Source organism: Nicotiana attenuata, unplaced genomic scaffold, assembly GCF_001879085.1.
Source record: "Nicotiana attenuata strain UT unplaced genomic scaffold, NIATTr2, whole genome shotgun sequence".
Classification (NCBI taxonomy): domain Eukaryota; kingdom Viridiplantae; phylum Streptophyta; class Magnoliopsida; order Solanales; family Solanaceae; genus Nicotiana; species Nicotiana attenuata.
In genome coordinates this window covers 338664-362540 of record NW_017670753.1, presented here as the reverse complement: position 1 = coordinate 362540, position 23877 = coordinate 338664, and the positions used below count along the sequence as shown (strand labels likewise).

The 23877-nt window shown below is 37.7% G+C and overlaps 2 protein-coding genes and 1 long non-coding RNA gene across 3 annotated transcripts; 1 reads left to right on the top strand and 2 right to left on the bottom strand.

Moving 5' to 3' along the window:
- The first annotated feature begins 349 nt into the window (after window positions 1–349).
- On the top strand, window positions 350–5607 carry LOC109243010. The gene is made up of 2 exons (XR_002070472.1): window positions 350–919; window positions 5215–5607. It is a non-coding gene; the product is annotated as an uncharacterized LOC109243010 (long non-coding RNA).
- Window positions 5608–9765: 4158 nt separating this feature from the next.
- Window positions 9766–13987, bottom strand: LOC109243009 (probable LRR receptor-like serine/threonine-protein kinase At1g34110). Its single transcript, XM_019409901.1, has 2 exons — window positions 10565–13987; window positions 9766–10351 (listed from the first exon to the last, which is right to left on the bottom strand). Exons 1-2 carry the CDS (start codon window positions 13464–13466, stop codon window positions 9969–9971), a joined length of 3285 nt encoding a protein of 1094 aa, XP_019265446.1. The 5' UTR covers window positions 13467–13987; the 3' UTR covers window positions 9766–9968.
- A 1129-nt stretch (window positions 13988–15116) lies between these two features.
- Window positions 15117–16670, bottom strand: LOC109243003. The gene is made up of 5 exons (XM_019409895.1): window positions 16545–16670; window positions 16369–16470; window positions 15955–16230; window positions 15522–15662; window positions 15117–15431 (listed from the first exon to the last, which is right to left on the bottom strand). Exons 1-5 carry the CDS (start codon window positions 16668–16670, stop codon window positions 15117–15119), a joined length of 960 nt encoding a protein of 319 aa, XP_019265440.1.
- Between the last annotated feature and the right edge of the window lie 7207 nt (window positions 16671–23877).

Here is a 23877-nt window from a genome sequence, read left to right as displayed (position 1 = left end):
TTAAGGACATGTAGTCCTGAACTTAGAGTTACAAATTCAAAAGTTAAGGACAAGTAGTCCTAAACTTAGACGTACAAGCTCATAAATTAAGGACTGTTAGTCCTGAACTTACAGTAACAAGCTCATAAGTTAAGGACACTTGGTCCTGAACTTTATGAGCAGAAGGGTATTTTCCTCCGAGCGGGTAAAGTTTATTAAAACAGTGACTAAAGACTAAAAATATTTTAAACAATAACTTAAAAGTAAATACATATTTTATTAGTGGCTAACTGTGCACTTCCCCCTTCAACTTAGGGGTCACAGCCCAAATTCTTTTTCAGCCCATTAAAAATCACTAGATCCGGTTTAGCCACCCCATCAAGAACAGTAAAGGAAGGGTTTTTCATTTTCTGCCAACACAGCAACCATTTCCTTTGCGTTCTTGCTCGCTCTCTCAATCAAAATGCATCGACGTTCATCAATCTCTCTCTGTAAATCGCTTTTCAGACACCCTTTTGAGAAATCAACGATACCCAAATCGTCTTTTTCCTTAACAACTCTTACATCTGACCCAATTACATCCTTAAGCCCCACAAAGACCAGACATTTTCTTGGTCCAACGAGGTCAAATTCATCGACCCAGTTCATAATTTCGCAGAATGTAAGGAAATACAGTGTTGACACTGATAAAGAAGTTGATAAAATTAACCTCAAGTTTGCGGAGGCAAGAGAGGAGATAGAATCAGCTATGGAATCCAAAGAGACTGTGTATTTTAACGAAGAAGCTGAATGTGCACGTGCTGCTGTTAAGGAAGTTTTTGACTTGTATTATGGGCTGTTGGAAAAGCTGTCAGAGAGTGAAAAAGGAGTGATTCAGAGGTCTATGGGGCTTAAGATTGAGCAATTGAAGGCTGAGCTTGAGCAATTGAATGAGTGAATGGTATGTTTTATTTGCTGTTTATTTTTTAAAGAATTTATTTCATTTGATCGAGTATACTAATAACTTCCATGCAATGCAAATGCTTATGATTGGAATCAGGTTTAACTGTATAATTGTGTCTGACTTGTTAGCTTGAATTAAAAGATTTTGTAGTCTGATTGTTATGTTGTAAGATTTGCTTTTCTGAGGCTTTTTCCGGTAGATTAATTTGCATTGCATATTCCTATTCACTATGAATTTGATATAGAGTAATTTTACGAAGCTGTTATGAGTTAGGATACAAGCTCTAGTTCATATCATGAAGTGTTGCTTATATGTCTACCAATTTGTATGTACCATCTCTACTTACCAAAAAAAGAAGTTGTATTTACCATCTGTATATAGAAGTGGAGGAACTTTCTTCTTTGAACATGCTTCATTTCATTGATTGTCAAGTTTGACAAGAGTCTGCTCCACTCTCAACTAAAGCTCACAACTTGTCGCAAGTGTAAACATTTTTTCATTAATAGACCTAACTGACAATAGTATGGACAGAACTTAAAGTTTGGTAAAACCTTTCCTGCTAAAAATGAAGCATCTGATTTTTTTTTGATAAGGTAAATTTTTTTATTTTTTTTGGTAATTAAAATTTTATATACCAAAACTGGAAGTATTACAGCAGCCAGAAAACTGGAAAATTTGAAAAAGTCCAGTATTGGACATACAGCCCCAATTCTGGACAAAGACTATGTCATCGTCAATCCATCAAGATCTCTACATGATTCTGAGCATTGGTACATTTAGGGATAGAAGTTTAAGTTCTCTGTTGCCTTTGTCAACCTGGGTTACATCCTCCCTCTACAGCATATTTCTTGAATGAGCTTCCTTATAATCTGAACTTCTTGCCTTTGTTGTCCTTGGAAAATCCTTCTGTTCCTTTCTTGCCATATAAAGTAAACACATCCTGCCATCGTCATTCTATAAATTGCCACCCTTTGACTGTTCCCTTTGGCTTGGCATATTGTCCACGCTATTTTATTTTTCCAGCACATTGCTTGTCTTCCTTGCCGTTGAAGCATTGTTTCCCGGACGTTCTTAGAATAAGCACAGCTAAAAAAGAGGTGGTCAGTACTCTCATTTTCCACACTACACAAAGGACAGAGTATGTCAGTAGTCACTCCCCATTTGGCTAGTCTGTCCCTAGTGCTCAGTCTTTCATGGATTGTTAATTGCAGTATAAAGATCCATCTTGGAGCCCCATCATTGTTATAAATTAGCTTTCTCCAGGGTACCTTTTGATAATTTCCTCGCAATCGCACATACATTTTTTGTATGAAAAAAGAGGGCATATTCATCAGGTCAATTCTCCCTATGCCAACCTTTTCCAGCAACTTTTTTGTCTTCAAAATCTTCCTTATCACCCATGAAGCTTGTTGCAGTTCTACTTCCCAAACTTGCCTTCCTTTTATGTAGTATGTGTGAACTCAGTGCACCCATAGCTTATCTTTTTTGTGACACAAATGCCATAGCAATTTGCAAATAGCAGCTTGGTTCCACAATCCAATATTCATCACATTCCATCCTCCTGCACTTTTTGGCCAGCAGATCCTTTTCCAAGCTATCAATGCTCGTTTAGATAGGTCTGCCCCCCCCCCCCCCCCCCCGGTCAACAAGAAGTTCCTGCAAATAGATTCTATAAGTTTGAGCACCTTCTTTGGAAGAATGAAAATCTGCGACCAGTACGTTTGTATGGCGGATAGCACACTCTTGATCAGCTCCATTCTCCCAGCATATTGAAAGAAATTTTGATGTCCAAGAGTTTATTCTTCCCAACATCTTATCTATCAAAGGCTGGCATTGCATAATAGATATCCTATTTGTACTAAGGGGAACCCCTAGGTACTTTATAGGAAGACTTCCTTTTGTGAAACCCAACCAGTCCAACACTTCATGTTGTACTGATTGATGTACTCCTCCAAAATAAATGGAACATTTACTTTTATTGGCCACCAATCCTGAGACAGCAGAGGAACTCTTAAAACAATCATAGAGCAGTTTGATTGATACCACATCTCCTCTGCAAAAGAGTAAAAGATCATCAGCAAAACCCAACTGCACCACCCTTAATTTTTCACATCTTGAATGGTAGTTGAAATCAGGATTACTCTTCAGGGTCTTTAGCAGTCTACACAGATAATCCATTGCCAGAACAAACATAAAGGGGATAAAGGGTCCCCTGTCTGAGACCTTTTTTAGCAGGAAAAGGTGGTGTAGGCTTCCCATTAATTAGGATGGAATATGATACAGTATTTACACATGTCATATCCATTTCACAAAAATATCAGGGAAGTTCATACTAATCAATATATAAGGTACCAAGATGGTATAAAAAGATACAGAAAAACATCCCAAAGTACAACATCAGCAAACTGTTCTCCCCCTTCTAACACCTCCAGAAATTCCATATAATGATTCAGATTTCCTAACTGACTACATTTGCACCAAAAGTTACAGATTATGAAGACATATTCTTAATTCTAATAATGTGATTTCTATGCCCTTCAAAGCAAGCGCTGTTTCGTTCCAGCCATAAGGTCCCTAAAATGAACAATGGAACGGTTCTCCACCTGTGTTTTAGCCTTCTAGGTACTCTTTGAGATTGCCAAGCTTCTGATAAGCCCCTCACGGGTTGAGGCATCACCCAAGAAACACCACAGATGCTAAATAATAGATCCAAGCATTGCCCAGATACTCTGCTATGAAGGAGATTTTTTTTTAATTCCCCTCCCCATTTGATTCCCCTTTGATCCTTTTGTTGGAGCTATTGCTCCTTTGGCGACTCGAACCCACGACCCTGTAGTTGTAGGTGGGGGGTGCTTACCATCTTAGCAACCCCCCCTTGTCGCAATGAAGGAGTTGGGTCACTAATTCTTGCTCTTGTTCACATAGATAACACCTATTGCACTGGCTGAAGCCTCTTTTCTGCAAAGTATCCTGAGTCAAACAAGCTCCGCAGGCTGCTATCGACCCAAAGCAAGCTACCTTAGCTGGAGCTTTGGTTTTCCAAATAATCTTCCAAGGCCAGTTATTATCTCTGTGATTTGACTGTTCTATCAACCTCTTGTAACAACTTTTCACTGAGAAAGTCCTATTCTTGCTGACAGTCCAAATCAAAAAATCCACCTTGTTATGATCAATTGCAACCTGTCCTACTAGCTGCAGCAATTGGCAAACATCCTCAACTTCCTAATCATCCAAATTCCTTCTGAGAACCAGCTGCCAACCTGTATCTGAGTAGAAATCAGAGATGGTAACATCCCTGTTAACAGAAAAATAGAACAAATTAGGGAATCTAGATTTCAGACACTCATCCCCTATCCATAAGTCTGTCCGAAACTTGACTCTTTGTCCATTTCTAACTTCCAATTCAGTATAATCTAAAAATTCTTCCCATAGTCTGCTAATGCACTTCCATAAACCTCCTCTTGCCTTCGTTAGTGTTTGCGAAAGCCCCAGTTAGAAGATGTTTACTGTATGTGGTAATGGGTAGATGACCCAATCTTGCTGTATTGGTTGAAGTTGGTAATAAGTTGGAAAGATCATTGTCGGATGGAAAAGACATGTCCTTTTTGTCTGAAACTGTCTTACAAGGCTACGGCTTCAATTTCATTTCACCAGATGCGTCAAGAAATCATTAGTTGCATATAGAACAACTCCCTGGCACTTCATTCAAAAAATGCCAACTAGCAGACAATGCAATAGACAGAACCTGACCATTCATTTACCATGCACTTACTGGGTACTCATATTAAATGTACGCAATACAGGATTATCAAAATCAAAAATTAAATACATGAGTGCTCAAGCAATCTGAACAGGTATGCTTGCTTTCTAATGAAGAATGGTATATTCTTCCTCTCTATCTTGGCTCAAAATGATTATATGAATTACTAGGAGCAGAATTCACCATATTCTCCTACTTTTGGCCTCTGGCGATCTGTGGTTGGCTCTGTTGAACTGAGCTTCCTTGGGACTGATATATTCATTTTAAATGTATAACTGTAGCTGTTTTAACTAGAATCCTTATTGGTGTCTGATTTACTGATTCTTGGTAGGTATCTTGGCATTAAAAACTAGCAAAACTATAACGGAAAAAATAGCAAAACTACCTGACATAAATTATATTATTACTAGTAAGAACTGCAAAAGCCTTGTCAGATGTGTTTGTTCTTGGAGAATCAAAGGCAGCAAAGATTTTCCACATTTGTGCATTGTGATAGGGATGAGCTGATAAATGATAATCTCTTTTTTTTCAGGGTTAATCTTGGCGTCATAAAATATGGGAAGAACCTTCAGCATAACCATAGGAGCTCAACTATTTCACCTCTACAAGCTACTTGTACCTACTCAAATTTTAACCTGTGAAGTCCTGCCAAGGCACTTGTCTTCTGTCTCGCTAAATCTTAATAACTGCATTCAGCTTGCCAGTTATGCTTTTAAGTAAAGTCCTAAAACATGTTATTCATTGACCTAGATATGAACCTCTTCCTTTCTTTGCCTAATTGAGCAAGTGAATTTGTATGAACGGTGAGTTTGGATGTTCGTTTCTATTCAGAATATCTCAAAGTTGTTATCAACATATTGAAGTCTATTTCCCAAATAATATTAGTAATAATTTTGTACCACCTATTTGTATACATAGGTGCCCACTGCTTGTTCTAATTTTAAGTCCTTGACATAGTTTGGTACATTCAAGTTTGAATGTGCTAATCATTTCTTTTTGGCCATTCTTGGTTGCATTACCTATCTCTTTATTGATACCGAAACTTCCCATTTTTATAGTATTTCTGCAATTTTTACATCTTCTGAGTCTAATCTCTAGTTGTGTTTCAGTTACTAGTTGCTAGCATGTACAGCAACTTTTGTGTTCTGTTACTCCTCGAGCTTGTATTCTAGCGGTGATGGAGAAACTTCCGGATGTATAATGCGAAGCCTATGGCCTCTATTAGAGGGTGGCAATTTGAGCGCAAACCCGTTTGATCGCCCAACCCGCCCATTTGTTGAACTCAACATATCTTGACCCAACCTATTTCACCAAATCTAAGGTTGGACTAATTTTTAGTCCAAATTGATCTACGGATAACTTTGCTAAAATACTTTTAAAATAATTTTTTTTGTTTGATACGTTATATATGACAATAACAAAAGAAAAAAAGTTTATTTGATAATTAAATAATTCATAAGAGAACAATACACATTAATTGAAGTATGGTAAGAGTTGTGTGGATTGGGCTACGACCCAAAATTTAACCCAACTTGATCTAACTCATCTCAACCTAAGTTGGGAGAAATTCAAAAATAGCCAGATTTACCATTGGTCCTTGAAAAATAGCCAAGTTTCAAAAGTCATCGAAATTTAGCCACTTTAAATCTGAGCGAAAACAGTGTTCAAAATCCGGAAAAATACGCCCGCAAATTTTACGGGAGTTCCAGCATAAGTATGCTTGAACTCCCGCAAATTTTACGGGAGTTCCAGCAAGTATAATTGTCCAGTATAATATACTGGAGTTTGGAGCACTAGTGCTCCAGTCTCCCGCAAATTTTACAGGAGTTAGCAAAGTATACCGGTCCAGCATAATATGCTGGAGTTCGTACACAAATGCACCAGAACTCCTGTATATTATACTGGACCGGTCCCTGTTTCAGCAAAATAGTGACTATTTTTCATTGACTTGATAAACGCTGGCTATTTTTCATTGACCAGTGTGAAAACTGGCTATACCATGATATTTTACCACCTAAGTTGGTTTTGACCCGCCCATTTATTGACTTGGCCCATTTTGACTCGCCCAAAATTAGCCCAACCCACTCATTTGACACCCCTAGTCTCTATCTTCCTGATGTATAATGCGAAGCCCATGGCGAAACTAGTTTCTCGTAATTTTGACTTACTCTTAGGCTACCGCTGACCTGCTTCACGCACATCAGGCTAAGTGCTTTCTCAATCCAAGCTAACTAATAGAATAAAAGAGAAGAGAGGAAGATCTTATAAGAATTCACCCCATTTTTAGAGATTCGCTTCACTGTTAGCTAAGGAAAAGAGACGAAGGGAAAGCTTAGTCTGATCATTTGAAGTGAAAAGAAAAGAAGTGCAGTTAACTNCAGGAATGGTTCGATTGATTGATGCACTAGCTGCTCAGGGCTGGAAGGACATGGTCCTTCAGATGGATGGAAGGCTAGCTAGAAATGAAATCATTGAATTCATGGCCAATGCAGAAGTCAAGGATGGCAGAGTTACCAGCCAAGTGAAAGGAGTTCCGGTGACCTTCGATGCAGAGAAGCTGGGTGAGATTCTTGACATTCCTGCTGAGGGATATGATGACTATACTAGGCAAAGATGGCCAGTCTGGATTCCCTTCCTTCTACCCTTGAAATCACTAGAAGATTCTGTGATGTTGAAGAAGTGAATGAGGCCAAGTTTATGCACAAGAGTGAAATGAAGCCACAACACAAAGTCCTGTTTGAATTTATCAACAAGTGCCTACTGCCCAGGCAGGAGAGAAGGCACATTGCTAACTATATGGACTTAGTTCTGATGGAGTGTCTTGAAAGTGGAAGACAAATCAACTGGCCTGCATTCATCATCAAGCTACTAGACAGGGTTATCAATGGCTCCAAGGCCCATGCCACCCCTTCTGGATTTATTCTGACTACTGTTCTGGATCGGTGCAAGGTGCCTCTGAAGAAGTGGGAAATGGCCACAAGCAAGGATCATTTTGGCATAAATACTTTGATTGCTTGTGACTATCTAGTCACTGCCATTCCCAATGAACCTGGTTCATCCAAGAAGACACCTATCAATAGTAAAGTCAGGCCTCTAGTTCAGGAAAGTGGGGCCAAGGATGCTGAGATAGCTAGGCTGAAGGCTCGCTTAGCAAAGGTTGAATATGAGAGGGATGCTCTCAGAACTGAGCTCACCAAGGAAAAGGAGAAGAATGATGGCATTCTTCAAAATATGCTGAACCTTCTCCAAGCCCAAAACCAACCTTCTAGCTCCCCCAAGCTTAGGACTTCTAGCCTTTATCTCCTGAACCTGTCTAGTACCACCAGTGACCCAGATTAGGGATTTCTCTTTCTTTTGCTCATGTTTTGAAAATTTTTGCTTTCTTTTTGTGGATTGTGGTAGCAACATATCTTCTATCAATGATATCTACTATTTTTGCTCTTGTTGATTGTTAATATTTCCTTGATAGTTTGAAATGTTTGCTTGATTACTGATGATTAATCCATGATTGCACTTGCAGTTGCCCCAGTGGCCATAAGTAATTGTTAAAATTCTGGGACTCATACTTTGTTTATGCAACTTTTCGATGATGCCAAAAGAGGGAAGAGATATTGTGCTTTGTATATTCTAAATAAGTGATGTTTATAACCTAATGAACCTGGTCCTTGATGATAAGTAAATTTTTCTAATTTTGTATTGATAAATAAGCTGAGTTCTGACAAGGCATAAGTGAGTGAGAAGCATAGAGTTTGTCATCATCAAAAAGGGGGAATTTTTTGACCCAAGTAAAGGTGAAGTTTTGAAGACTGACAAAGGAACTCAGACATGGACCAGGTCCATTTTGTGAAGCACAGTTATGATCAACTCAAACATGTGAGATGCACGTGAAGGAGATAAACCTAACATATCAGAAATATTATCTCCTGATCATGATCGAAAAGGTTGCATATTGGATAAGGAGAAAGACTCCTTATACAAAGAGAACACGGTTTAGGAAAAGAATAGATTTAGAGTATGAGATCAACTAGAACTCTTCCACCATGGAAGAGTAGCGTCTGTATCCTAGTCAATCTCTAATTGCTAACTCCTTAAATATTAGTGTTGTTCTCTTTTACAGGTAACACACACAAGCAGAAGTTAAACGTGAATTGAGAGCAAAATAGCGAGGAAATTTTGCAAGCAATTTATGTGTGATTCAAGCGTGCAATCCTGAAGCTACTTGAACCAGATAAAAGAACCAGTTCCAAGTGTCTATCTTTTATTCTAGTTCAATTGTAGTAGATGATTTTACTTTGTACCTTTCAGCTTATTTAGAAACAATTGTATTAGGTACTTAGAGTTTTCAAGTTAGAGTTAACTTGAAGTTGTCGCAACAGTTGAGGTTGTGTGCCTCAACGGGATTAGAGTTAATCCTAGGTTTACAAAAGAGTTTTTGTAAATGCAGTTTTTGGCTCAGTGATTTTAGTAGAGAGTTTGGGAAAATCCTACTGGAAGGTAGGTCGTGGTTTTTTCACCTTTTGAGCCAGGTGTTTTTCACGTAAGATCTCTGTGTTCTTTATTTTCTGTAGTTATTATTCCGCGACAGTAGTAGTTGGAACACATAGAAGAACCAGGTCCTTCTATAATCAAGTTAAGCGAAAATTGGTACCACAAAAATCACCCCCCTCTTGTGTGGTATTGACGTATAAAACATCACATTTGATAACCGAGAAATCTATGGTGCATAGTACGAAAATTGGTCCCCCTTTATCGTTCACTATTTAATACCAAACTTTTGTCTGGCAGAATTCGAGCTCGTAACATGCATCTAATGCATGCATTACTCTATCCATCTTTTGTTCCTAATTTTTATGTTAACTGCTTACTGCTGTTCTTGAAGATACAGAGGACATTAGCAGTAATAGGCTTCAACAGTCATTACATGAGCATTGTGGTGATCCTTGGTTTTCAGAGTATTCTGCTTTTTGTTTTCTTTTTCACTTTTGAATATTCCTCTCAGCTATGGTGTATTATAATCTCATATGATGCAACTTTAATCAGTTTAAGCTAAAAAGTAAAATCTCAGCATAAAAATGGATAGATAAGAAATGAAGAAGCAAATGAACTAGACCAATGTTTCTGAAATCTGTACAGAGAATCCCAAGACATTATCCAATACTAGGAACAAGAGCTTTCCTCTCCTTCCAACAATAGGTTGACTTGCTACCTAATATCTTGGGAATTAAAGAAAATTAATTCCTACTCCTCTTAGTCAAAGATAAAAACAGAAAGTAAAACAAAAATTAATCAACTTTGAGTTGAGGACTGTTTTATTAGAGGCTGAGAAGTTTTCCCAAATTCCTCAGGTGAACTCTTCACTTCCATTAGAAGTGCCACCACTTCTTTCATTGTTGGTCTTTCAGCTGGCGATGAGTTCACACAGAACATCGCTATTCCAAGCGTTTGCAGCATTTCTTGCACCATTTGATCCGGTAAACCTTGTAGCTTAGCGTCAAGAACTGTAACAGCTGGTTCAAAGCTTCCCATCTTCTTCTTTACCCACTCGACGATGTGTAGTCCATCACCTATCTGAGAATCAACAGCACTACGCCCACTAAGTATTTCCAGCAGCACCACTCCATAACTATAGACATCGCTCTTTTCTGTTATATTCAGCGTGTATCCGTATTCTGCAAAATTAACAAGCATTTGTGTCACACTCCACGAACTATGACTTGTAAATCAAACATTTCGAAAATATCATGATATATTTTGCCTTCTCTATAATGTTCGCAGTTCACAACATGCAAAGTGCAACGTATTTGTTAAGTAATTTTTTATGGACTGACCGGTGAATATATTCAACGTTTATGATGAGAAGCAGAAGGTAAAAAATTATGTACCTGGAGCAATATATCCATAAGAGCCTGCTACGCTGGACATAGCGTGGTGATAGTTTGGCGAATTCATTAGCTTTGCGAGTCCAAAATCTGCTATATAAGCATCGAACTTGGAGTCGAGCAGTATATTATTACACTTGACATCTCTGTGAAGAATGGCTGGAACACAGTCATGGTGTAGATAAGCAAGGCCTTGAGCTGATCCAACTGCAATTTTATACCTAATTTCCCAGTCCAAGTTTCTGTTACTTTGCAAGAGTTGGTGAAGATTGCCATTTGAAATGTAGTTGTAGAGTAGAAGCTTAACGCTCCTATTTGAACAATATCCCAATAACTTCACTATGTTCCGATGCCTAATATGTCCGAGAATTTGAATTTCTGCAGCAAAAGAATCCACTGGCTCCTCGTCTTTCTTTGTTTTCCAAAGCTTCTTCACTGCAATCACGTCGCCATTAGGCATTTCTGCTTTATAAACAACACCTGAACAGCCCTTCCCAATGATGTTTTCATCTTTCAAGCAATCCAAGATGTTGTCGATGGTAAAATTGAACTTTTGAAAGGGGATGAAAGTCCATGGGTAGGAAAAATCTTCTGCACCGACAGAGGAGGCTGACATGCCTTGAGACTTCTGAAACACATATATGTGGTTTCGCGTCACAATAATCCATGTAGCCACAACTGCTATGGCTACAGAAGTCAGAATTACCGCAACTAAGGCTATGGTTTTTGCTGACTTCAACCCATTCTTTCCCATTATATGTGAAGAACAAGTAGAACCATCAATTGATTGACAGAGCTTTGGATTCTGTAGAAAAGAATATGAATTAAGAGTTCTAAAGAACGGTGTGACAGGAATAGGCCCCGAGAAATTGTTGTACGAAACATTCAGGGAAGTAAGGCTGGTCAGGAAGCTAAGAATTGTGATCCTTCCACTCAACAAATTATGAGAAATATCAAGAGATTGCAACTGTGTCAAACCAGACAACGTTTCAGGAAGTTCACCAGTAAAACGATTCGAGCTCAAATCCAAACTGATTGTTAAGCTTGTGACATAACCAAGCTCAGATGGAATCTCACCAGAAAAACTATTCGAGCTCAAATCAAGTAGAGTTAACTTCTGCAAGTTCTTAAAAGACTTTGGAATTTGACCAGTGAGCAGATTATTGCTGAGAATAAGTTTGTTCAAGTAACTGAGATTGCCAAAACTTGAAGGGATCTCACCAGTGAAGCTGTTCCTGCTCAGATCAAGCTGCTCTAAATTCACAAGCTCTCCCATCTCGTCTGGTATTTCCCCGGTTAGGTAATTGTTGTGAACATCCAACAGCTCAAGAACCGTAACGTTGGCAATTTCAGATGGCAAGCCACCAGAGAAATGGTTCATGTACAAATCAAGAAACACGAGGTTCTGCAATTGACCGATCTCCTTAGGAATTGGTCCTGAAAGCTGATTCTCGCCGAGCCTCAACCTCACCAGAGACTGGCATCTCGCAACAGTTCGAGGCAATCTTCCAGTTAACGAGTTTCCAAGAAGCAACAATTTACTCAGCTGCTTCAAATCAAATATCTCCTCAGGGATCGATCCGGTGAGCTTGTTCCTCGAAAGATCGAGCGCATAGAGCTCAGTACAGTTTCCAAAAGCAGCCGGAATGGTACCTGAAACCGAATTCCCCCACAAGAAAAAACTCTGCAAGTACTTTAACTTACCGACTTGCCACGGAATTTGCCCCGATAGTTGGTTCTTATCTAGCTGAAGAGCTGTTAGGCTAGTGCAGTTACTTAACTGCCACGGTATGGAACCAGTAAATGCATTATCAGACAAATGAAGTTGTTCAAGAAGCGATAGCTTCCCCAAGTCACCAGGAATTTCACCGGACAATTCATTTGCAGAAACATCAAGAATCACAAGGGATGAACAATTCGAAACCTCAGCCGGAATAGGTCCAGTTAATGAATTTCCCCATAAAAGCAAGCTAGTAAGCTTTTGTAACTTACCCAACTGAGGAGGGATTGAACCAGTGAGCTTATTCATATGCAGATACAAGTACCTAAGTTCTGAAATCATCCCAAGTTCAGGCGGTATCGAACCGAATACCTCAGTATCATAAATTGCCAGTGTTTGAAGATTGATCAAATTCCCAAATGTGGGTGGAATAACACCAGAAAGACCGGTGGCTGCGGCACCAAACATTGTAAGATTGGTGAGCAGGCCTAATTGTGCAGGAATTTCACCAGTCAAATATGGATTTCCCCCAATCCTAAACTGCTGGAGTGACAACAAGGACCCTAACTGTGATGGAATTGACCCATTGAGGAGATTATCTTGAAGACAAAGGATTTCTAGTGAAGAAAGATTAGCAAACTGAGGTGGGATCTTACCAGTCAATCTATTTGAATTCAAGAACAAGAACTGAAGTGAAGTAAGCCCACCAAGTTCTGAGGGAATAGACCCATAAATAGAATTAGAAGAAAGGTCTAAAAGCCTAAGATGAGATAAAGAACCAAAAGAGGGAGGAATAGTGCCAGAGATATTAGTAGAAGAAAGATTAAGAAGCTGCAGAGATGAAAGGGAAGAGAGTTCAGAGGGTAAATAAGAGAGATTGAGGAATGTATTTGGGATAGAAAGTGAAATAACTCTTTCTTGAGGAGAACAAGTAATCCCTTGCCAAGAACATGGAGTTGAACTTGAAGGATTCCAAGAAGAAAGCACAGAAGATGATGATTTTGTATAAGGGTCAGCTGCTTTAAGAAGAGAAAGCAGTGCTTGTCCATCAGATGAAACAGAGCTAACTAAAACTACTGTTTTTGGACTCAAACTTACCCAAAAGAAGAAGAAAAACAAGAAATAACATGAAGTGAAAGTTGCTGAAGAAGAAGAGGTGAGAAAATGGTGGTTTTTCTTCTCCATTATTGAGCTTTTTTGGAAATGGAGAAAACAGTGAAAAACAAGAAATGGGATTCTAGTAGAATGGTGTTTGAAAGTTTACTCTAGGAGACAACATGCATGTGAAAGATTAAAGAGGTTGTTGTTTGCTGATGGAGTTTTGCTTCAAACTCACACTAACTCTAGTTGAAAATTTTACCATGCATGTGAAACTTAAAGTTCTTGTGTAGTATCTTTAATGAAACATTTACTAATGAAAATGCTACTTATTAAAGTTATTTTCTGAGCTTCCTTACCGGAGATAATGAGCTCCTCCTCCTTGCTCCGCCCTACACGGTGGCGCTAGCTAGCTACTAATGGTGGTGGTGAAGATGGTCACTAGCATGAAACAAAAGCTTTAGTCATTTTTGCATTTTCTTGTTGTTTCATGACGGTGGTAAGCGGTGGTTGATGGCGGTGGCCGGTGATAGCTGGTGGCGGAGAAGATTAGTGTTGTTTCTTTCCTTGTGTTGAAACAGTTCTTGAGAAACTAAAGAGGAAACAAATGGAGCTATACATTTAAATAGTAAAGAGTTTATTTTATAAGTTTTTATTGAACAAAGTGACTAATTTATGAATACAATATATAGTACTTATTTATTTCTTTTTGGTTTTGGAGTAAATTCCAAATTGTACAGATAATAATTAAGTATGTCATTCATTTAAAGGGTAAGTACTAGAGTAAGGGGGCAGTTTAAGACCCAAAATTGCCATTTAGAGCTAGGTGTATTAATCTCATAATTGGCTGTAGCCTGTAGGGATATTATTATCGACCCATTTCTCTCTTTTGGTGCTTCTTGAAACTTCATTTAAAAGTGGTATATGTTATAACCAAGTTTTGCTACGTTATACCCTAGCTCTCGAGATTTCTTTCGTCTTTCTTTTCTTTTCCAGTTACTTGTTTGGTTTGTTTTTATATTAGAACAGTGCTAATTATTTTTTAAAGAATTGATTTAACTTATCATTATTGAAATAAAAGCTAGTCTGTTTTTAAAAAAATTGACACCAAATTGACCATTGACAAAAAATATTCCAATCACCCATATGTATGGTTTAAGTGCTAACTTCTACTCTCATTTATGCGGAAACAAAAACATAAAAGATAGTTTGTTGCATCAAGCCCCCACTATATTCGAGAAGAGGATTGAGAAGAGAATTTATTGTATCTTGTCTCACTTTACATATTGATGTACTAAGAAGTTATTTGCACAATTTTAATAGGTGATCTCTTGAGTACACAACCATAAGGATTCTTGATACAATCTCCAACAGTGAAGAGTGAATCGAGAGACCTAAAGAGCAAAATTGAGCGAACTGCTCTTGAACAGTCACTCGAAGAACTGGAAAAGTATTGAGAGAGATAGGGAGAGAAATATTGTTGATCAATAGCAGTAAAATCACGTGTACAATTGGGAATAATTCCAACTGATATAGGCGAGGGAATCTGGGGAGGAAAAGTTGGTTACAACTAACTTTAGGAAGCCATGTGCCCTCACGTGCCTGTGTCTAACTGATTTAACTAACTCAGCTGCTATTGCTGTAACTGCAAATGCGAAAATGAAAGCTACAATGAAATGTAATTCTAATTACAAATGAATCATAGCAACTACCCTCTTCTTCAAACAATCCTTGTCCTCAAGGATTGAAATGGGGAAATCTCAGTTGGAAGTCATGTAGATCCTCCCAAGTGTTGTCCTCTAGTCCTGTGTTGAGCCATTTGACAAGTGTTTGAGTAGTAGCACGCCCATGTTTTTGAGCTAGGCGTCTATCCAAAATAGCTTCAGAAGCCATCAGAACATAACCATGTTCAGTATGAACAGTAGGTAGGACCGGTGAAATTAGGTGGTTGCCAATCTTCTTCTTGAGCTGGGATATGTGGAAGGTAGGATGAATCTTTGAATGAGTTGGTAAGGCTAGTGCGTAGGCAACAACTCCAACTTTGTGAGTGATCTGGAACGACCCATAAAACTTAGCAAAAAGCTTTTGAAAAGAGTGATCCTTCAAGGAAAGCTACCTATAAGGTTGTAATTTAACGTATACCAAATCCCCAACTGCATAGGTTCTGTCAGTTCTGCCTTTATCTACATGAGCCTTCATCCTATCTTGAGCTTTGAGCAGGTGAGCTTTCACAGCTCTCAAAGTAGCCTCTCTTGCTTGTAAACCTCTATCCACAGCCTCTAGCTGAGAGTCGAAGGACATGTAGGGGAGTAGAGGTAGAGGTGCTGGCCAAATACAACCTCATAAGGAGTCATTTTGTGGCAGAGTGATAGGAGGTATTGTACCACCATTCAGCCAGGGATAACCACTGAGGCCACTCTTTTGGTCTATCAAATGTCATGCACATGAGATAACACTCCAAACATCTGTTAAGCACCTCTGTTTGACCGTATATTTGGGGATGGTAGGCAGTAGAAGTGAGCAGGTCAACCTTCTAAAGCTTGAACAATTCCTTCCAAAACTTACTTATAAAAACCACATCCATGTCTGCCATAATCGACTTGGGCATGCCATGTAGCTTAAAGATGTTGTCCATAAAGGCTTGGGCTACTTCCAAGGCTGAGTACAGGTGCCTTAAAGGAATGAAGTGTGCATCCTTACTTAGCCTATCCACGACCACATAAATGACATCCTTGCCTCTAGCTTTGGGTAGGCCTTCAATGAAATCCATAGAAATGTCCTGCAATACCATTGATGGAATGGGGAGGGGCTGCAACAAACCTGGATAAGCTACATTCTCATGCTTGCACCTCTGAAATGTGTCTTATTCTCTGATGAAAGCATAAACAGTCTGCTTCATCTTCTTCCAATAAAAACCTTGCTTCAATCTATGCAAGGTGGCTGAAATGCCTAAATGACCTCCAATGGAACTACTATGATAGGAAGCTACCAGTTTCTTCCTCAGTTTCTCATCAGCACCTACCATAATTTTGCCTTTCCTGCTCAGAATGCCATTTTGCCACTTGTAGTGAGCCTTAACAGGTGAACCAGACTGCAACTTAGCAATGAGAGATTTAGTGTAGGATCCACTTGCCAAGAATTTTTGACCTCATCCAACAACTCTACCTGATACCCAGAGATGCTATATAACTGGATTGAATCCTCTCTCCTAGAAAAATCATCAGTAACAGTATCTTCTTGCCCTTTTTGTAAGATATGGTGTAAGCATACCACAGTAATTTGACCAACCATTTCTGCTGACTTGGGGTGGTGATTCTCTACTCCAATAGGTACTTAAGACTGTGATGATCAGTCTTGATAGTAAAGGGTCTTCCTAGCAAGTAGGGTCTCTATTTCTACATTGAGCTCACCAATGCCAGTGGCTCTCTCTCATAGATAGATAGAGCTTTATTCTTAGCAGATAACCCTTTACTATAAAAGGCTATAGGCCTTCCTTCTTTTGTCAATAATGCTCATATACCATCTCCTGAATCATTAGTTTCAACTACAAATTATTTAGTGTAGTCTGGTAGTGCCAAAACAAGAGCTAAAGTAATAAGTTCCTTCAGCTTTTCAACAGCTTGGGTAGCAGCATCATTCCAAATGAAATTTCCCTTTTTGAGCAAATCAGTAAGTGGTTTGGCAATGGTGTCATACCCCTTGATGAACCTTCTGTAGTAGCCAGTTAGACCTAGGAAACCTCTCAATGCTTTGATGGTCTTGGGCATGGGCCAAGTGAGTAGTGCACTCACCTTGTCTGGATCCATAGCAACACCAAATGCAGAGATTAAGTGACCTAAATAGTCAACTTGAATTTCACCAAATGCACACTTGCTTTTATTAATAAACAGTGTGTGAGATCTCAGAACGTTAAAACCCAGCTTCAGATGTTATAGATGATCTTGTCAGGAGGCACTGTAAATTAGAATATCATCAAAGAAGACAAGAATGAATTTTCTGAGGTAGGGCTGAAAGATTTTGTTCATCAAACTCTGGAAAGTAGATGGGGCATTGGTAGGGCCAAATGGCATAACTAACAACTCAAAATGGCCCTGATAAGTTCTGAAAGCAGTTTTAGAAATGTCATCCTCAAACATGCGGATTTGATGGTACTTTGACCTAAAATCCAGCTTAGAAAAGAACTTGGCACCATGTAGCTTGTCAAGTAGTTCTTACAAACTGGGATTGGAAACTTATCCTAAACAATATGGCTATTAAGTTCCCTCTAATCTACACACATCCTCCAGCTTCGATACTTCTTTTTCACCATGAAAATTAGTGAAGAATAGGGACTGGTACTATCCCTAATTACACCAGCAGTCATCATCTCATCAACCATATTTTCAATTTCTTCTTTTTGAATGTTGGGATATCTATATGGACTGATATTGATAGGAGATGCGCCCTCCTTCAATACTATTATGTGGTCATGATCCATATGTGGAGGTAAACCTGTAGGAACCTTAAACAGATCATTGTACTCCTCTAGTACCTCCTGCAACCTTATTTTGTCTTCCTCCACATAGTAGTGTCCTTCTAAACTCTATAGGCATGGTTCAGAATCAGGGTCTGCTGTGAAAATACAAACATACATCATGGACAATTCAACTGGTTTGGTTAAGAGCCTATGCATCTGCCTTTACTCTACCAATTTCAAAGTTGATGGTTGAATGCCTCTCAATGACACCTTCTGACCTTTATGTTTAAATTCCATTCTCAATTTTTGGAAATTCCAAAGAATATCTCCTAGAGTAGTGAGCCATTGTATTCCCATGTTACACCTCCCAAGGGAAGTGTTAACATGTCAAATAGGAATTGCACTCCTTATATCTTCCACTTAAAATCCTTGCACAAGGGACCCACTGTACATCTTGTTACCATCTGCTACAGACACAGAGAAGGGCTATATTTGAGTCAAGTAAAACCCCATCCCCTTGGCTGTCTAAAGATCTAAAATTGTGTGTGTTGCATGTGTCAATGAGGATCTTAACAACTTTACCCTTCACAGACCCTGTGACCCTCATAGTCTTGAATACTGTCCTGAAATTATACATACCAGTGATAGCATGCACTGATACATAAGCTAAGACAGCTCCCTCAGAATCTACATGTCCATCTACTCCCTCCAAACATAAGAATTCAGAAGGACTGAATCTCATGTCTATTTCCTCATCCCTTACTTCTTCTATTGGTTCCTCTACTTCATTGGATAATAACTGCCTTCTCTTAGAACACACATGTCCAGGTGTATACTTCTCATCACAATGGAAACAAAGGCCCTTAGCTCTCTTCTCCTTCATCACTGCAGGACTCAAGAATTTGGGATTTTTATATATGGTTTTGCTGGTTCCAGCTTGAGAGTTCTAGGGTCTTTGGAAGTTTTGGTTGGTTTAAGGATAGAGAGGATAGGTTTTGTTTCTGTTATGAGTGTTATTTGGAATTCTTTGGACATGTCTAGGCTGTAAAAGAATTGGGGTAGTTCCCAGAGTTTCTTTTTGAATAAGTAGTGTTTCTTCTTTGATACTTGCAAGGCTGATGGCTTTTTGTAAGGATCTAAGAGCAAACATTTTTACTGGTAGTCCAATTTCTCTTTTAAGACCTCTCAAAAAATAGCTAACAATATACTTTTCACTTAACTCTACTCGAGTTAGCAATTCATCAAACACATCTATGTAATCCTGCACGGTGGTGGTCTGTCTCAGGTCTTTCAATCTCTCATCGGATCATCAAAAAGTTCAGATCCAAACCTAGAATATAAACTACTCACATATCCCCCCTCCCCCCCCCCCAACTAGGCCATTCTCTAGTAATTCTAGTCTTCATATAAACGTGATGCCACTGAAGAGTCTTACCTTCGAGCCGGTAGGAAGCCATTTTAACTCTTGAGGTTGTTGGAGTTTCAGTCACTTCAAAGTACTGCTCACATTGATACAGCCAATCACGCAAGCCTACTCCATCGAACCTAGGAAATTACAGTTGATGAACTCCGATAGGAAGCTGGTACCTTCATCCCTTCGAGCCCTAACAACTTCAGGAGCAACTTCTTCATCTTCCACCCTTCTTGCACCAGGTCTATTAGGAGCAGTTTCATCTGTTGGCCTAGATTACCAACAGTCGTCAGTAAGATCCTTCTAAATTCCTCCATAGACGCCGCCAGCTTCTCATCTACAGTCTTCCTCAAATCCTCCATACTACCACTGATGCCGTCAAAGGATCCACGAAGCCAATCGAGATCTCTACGTAACTCTTGAATTCTCGTATTGTGCTCACTCATTTCCACTCACAGATCCAAGGAAAGGAAAGCTCTGATACCAATGATACAATCTCCAAAAGTGAAGACTGAATCGAGAGACCTGAAAGGTAAAATTGAGAGAATTGCTCTTGAACAATCACTCGAAGAACTGGAAAAGTACTGAGAGACATAGAGAGAGAACTATTGTTGATCAACAGCAGTAAAATCACGTGTACAATTGGAAATGATTCCAATTGATATAGACGAGGGAATCTGGGGAGAGAAAGTTAGTTACAACTAACTTTAGGAAGTCATGTGCCCCTCACGTGCATGTGTCTCACTGATTTAACTAACTCAGTTATTACTACTGTAACTGCAAATTCGAAAATGAAAGCTACAGTGAAATGTAATCCTAATTACAAATGAATCATAACAATTCTTCTTCAAGAAAGTTCCATTAATTTTACTAAAACTTTTATAATATATCTTCCCTTTCCTATCGCAAGACCTAGTAAACCATTCGAGTTTTTTTTTTTTTTTAGGGGGGGGGGGGGGGAGTGGTAGGGGGAGGGGGTTAGTTTGCAAGAGTGCCTAGGGAAGATGAGAAACTTTGATGGAGTATGATATAGGAGTGAGGCAGCTAGCTTAGGAGATTGTGAAAGGTAAAAGAGAGGGAATTCGAATTAATTAAGCAACAAATTCAATGTCTATTTTCTGAAAACTCAAGTAGTACTATTATACTAAACTTTCTTACATAAACAATATGTCCTCCAACATGAAATTCATATTCAAATATTAATATAATGACAATGATTTAAGCGGAGGGCGTGCAATTAGAGGAAATTTAATTAGAGCATCGGTCTTTGTTTTTTCCTTTTCTTAAAGGGTAAAGTTAAAAACAGGATAGTAAATTTTAGTACTAATTTGTATTCTTTTTACTGCTCTATGTGAAAATATCTGTAGTAAAAGATAAGGGTGATTTTGTTATCGAGAAAGGCGTAGTGGGTGCGTTTTGGGAGTAGGGCTTAAAGAAAATGTAGTCACATGAGAGAGGGAAGGGTTTATTAGAATAAATTAAGGCACAAGTAACGATTAGGGTTTTATTTTTACTGTGTTGGCTGTGTATTTCACTGTCCAGCCACACTAGGGTTTTATTTTTCTTGACAGTTTTACTTATTAAGGTTGAACATGCTGTTTAATTTATATGTAGCTTTTACTCGGGGACATTTTGAAGACTGGGATAAAACTTAATGTTCGTATAGGTTTTAGGCTTTTAGGTTTTAAGGGTTTAGTGTTCGTTTCAGCAATTACAATCAGAAGCGGATGGATCAACTTTAAAGGTTTTTAGCATTGAATTTATTGTATTTTTAAAAATTATTAATATATATTATTTGTTATAATTATAATAAATTTATATATACGCTGATTCAAAAATACTAGTTTAAGATGAACACAATACCGCAATTTGCCCCGGTCATTACAGTGACTTTGTGGTGGCAGCATATGACCTAATCTAAAAATTTACTGCACTGTAAAATTTTGACACAAAATAGACTTAGGAAGTTTCAAGGGTTACATTAATTTCTCATCTTACCATTTGAAGCAAGGTAGCTACGTCATTTTGAATGTTCTTGTGCTACATTGTGTTGTTCGAACTCGAACGTATAGAGCACTTTTTAAATATTAGACCTCAGACCCCCATATATAATTTGGTCTTTAAATGTATATATTGTAAGTAAATTATGCATAAATAAACACATCTGGATAGAATCCTGAAAACGATATCCTAGATTTTATTATCTTTAGAAACTACCTTGTAAAAGTTGACTTTTTATAGCTAGGGGTACATAATAAGTGTTTTCATAAGAAAGTGATAATCTTGAATTACAATTAATTACTTATAGTTTTATAGTTTTACGTCTCATGATACTATATTAACTGGCGAAAATTAGTCGATCCACAATCTCCCCTCTACCCAAATTCCAATTCCCAAACTTTAGCAAAACGGTGAAAGAACATATTTATCAAGCAAATATTATTGAATTGACACAGAATTTATTTAACAAACAAAGAAATATATGGTAAAACTTCATAAGTTGGAGGACCAGCTGAGAAATTTCGAAAATTTGTTGGGTTAATTTCCGGCTGAAATAACTTTTCGTGAAAGCTGAGTTAAGTTGGATGATTTTATTGTTACAAAACAGTTCAACAACGTCTTAATTATTGCATTATTTTCATACGTCGAATGACCATTCAAATAATAAACTCAGAGAAATTTAACAACTAAACTCAATATGGGAAAGGGTTAAAGCTTAAGTGTGAATGAAAACTTAAAAGTTCTAGTCACATAATCTTTTTTATTTAAGAAAGTTTCTAGTCACATGATATCCATTAGGTGGCACTAGCTAAATCGAGTCGATTAAACTCAATCGAAAAGTCAAAATATACCTAAAGAATGTCAACAAATTATGAACGGTGTTAGAAAAATTCATAAAATGAATTTGCAGACTATTGCATTTCTTAAGGTTCACGTATAGTATCTAAAATATAGTATCGTCAGATTAAATGATACTATTTCTATATATTCATTACGCGATCCATAATTCGGATAACAATGTAAGCCTAAAGTCAATCTGACAAAATGAAACAATCTAAAATAGCTAGATGCATGATATTTCTAATACAACAATAGTTATGCCTAGATTTAAATCAAGTTACGGTCGACGTGTAAATCCTTATTACTCCATTTAAGTTTGTCTCAACAATATTACCACAAAAAAAGTTATCTAGCACCCCTAGGAAATATTGGACCTTAAATAAACATACTAGTGTGACTAATCCTTCATCTCAACTAAATTGGTATCATCAATGTAGACTAGTTTCTTTTCTTCCATTATGTCATTTTTTTTTAGTTGGATTTGCAGGGATTCAAGAGACAGGGTCTTTCGAGCTAGATAGCTTCTTTTCATGTGATTATAGGTTTATTCGCTCTCTTTTTTTCGTGGCTTCATACCTATAAACTTATGTATTTGGAGGTGACAGTAAGATATGATTAAACCATCTCAAGCAATATTCTCTTATTATTTTATTCTCTGTATATACTGCTTATACCTTATACCAAATGTGATTCTAAATAATATGGTCCTTTTTCTTTTCTTTATTTTAATTGTTGGTGGTGGGGGTCTTAAAGGGGTCCATCAAGTCCCCTTAGAAGGCTACAAAACTCGGATAATATGGGTTCAAACAACACCAATTAACATACCCCACTACTTGTTTCTTGATTTTGTCCTGAAAATATTTTTGGTGTCACTCTTTTTTACACTTTTTATTAATATCTTGACATACAAATACACATGGTGGTGTATATACAATTCTCATTTCTTTAAGCTCAAGCCTCCCCACTATTGTTCTAGACTTTTAGTTAATTCAAAAAAGCTCAACTTTTAGGCTTATGAACCGGAAATAGGTATCTTTCTATAGTTCATTAGCAGCAAGTTTTTAACTAATTATATTTGTCTTTAAAACTGGACTAGAAAAAGGAAAATATTTTTTGTCTCTATTCTTGAAGTTATGGGAGGAGTTTGACTTCTATACTCTCACAATTTATATATATATATATATATATATATATATTATTAGGTCATTTAAAAGAAGTATAGGTAACCAACCATCCATAATAAGTGGACTGAATAGTAATCAAAATAACTTGCTATAACAAAAATACATTGACAGTATCAACATTTTTTATGCTGTTATATCATGAGAAGGAAACTCAGTAAAAGAAAAAGGAAGTCAATTGTATGGCAGCAAATTGAGAGAAAAAGAAACAAAAGTGGCAACCCAATTTCCAGCAGCCAAAACAAAGACTAATCTATCATTATTAGTCAGACTATACTATTATAGTGTTCCATTCAGCACTGACTTTAGGACACCCTTGTCCTATATTTAATTCTGGATTAAATTCATGGAGTCCCAAACCTACTTAGATTAGGGAAATAGGTACACTACTGACCCAATTCATTACACTTGGATACTATCATTGTTATAATTAATTAATTTTCTAGACAAAGTTGGATAAAGTACACAGAGACAAAATCATTTAAGCAGACATGAAAAGGACAAATAGCTACATAATTTTAGCCATAAGCTCAAGATTTGCAAAATTTTAGTTTATTCTAGGATTATGAGGTCTATAAACTGTATTCTACGTTTTTTCTTATTTACATT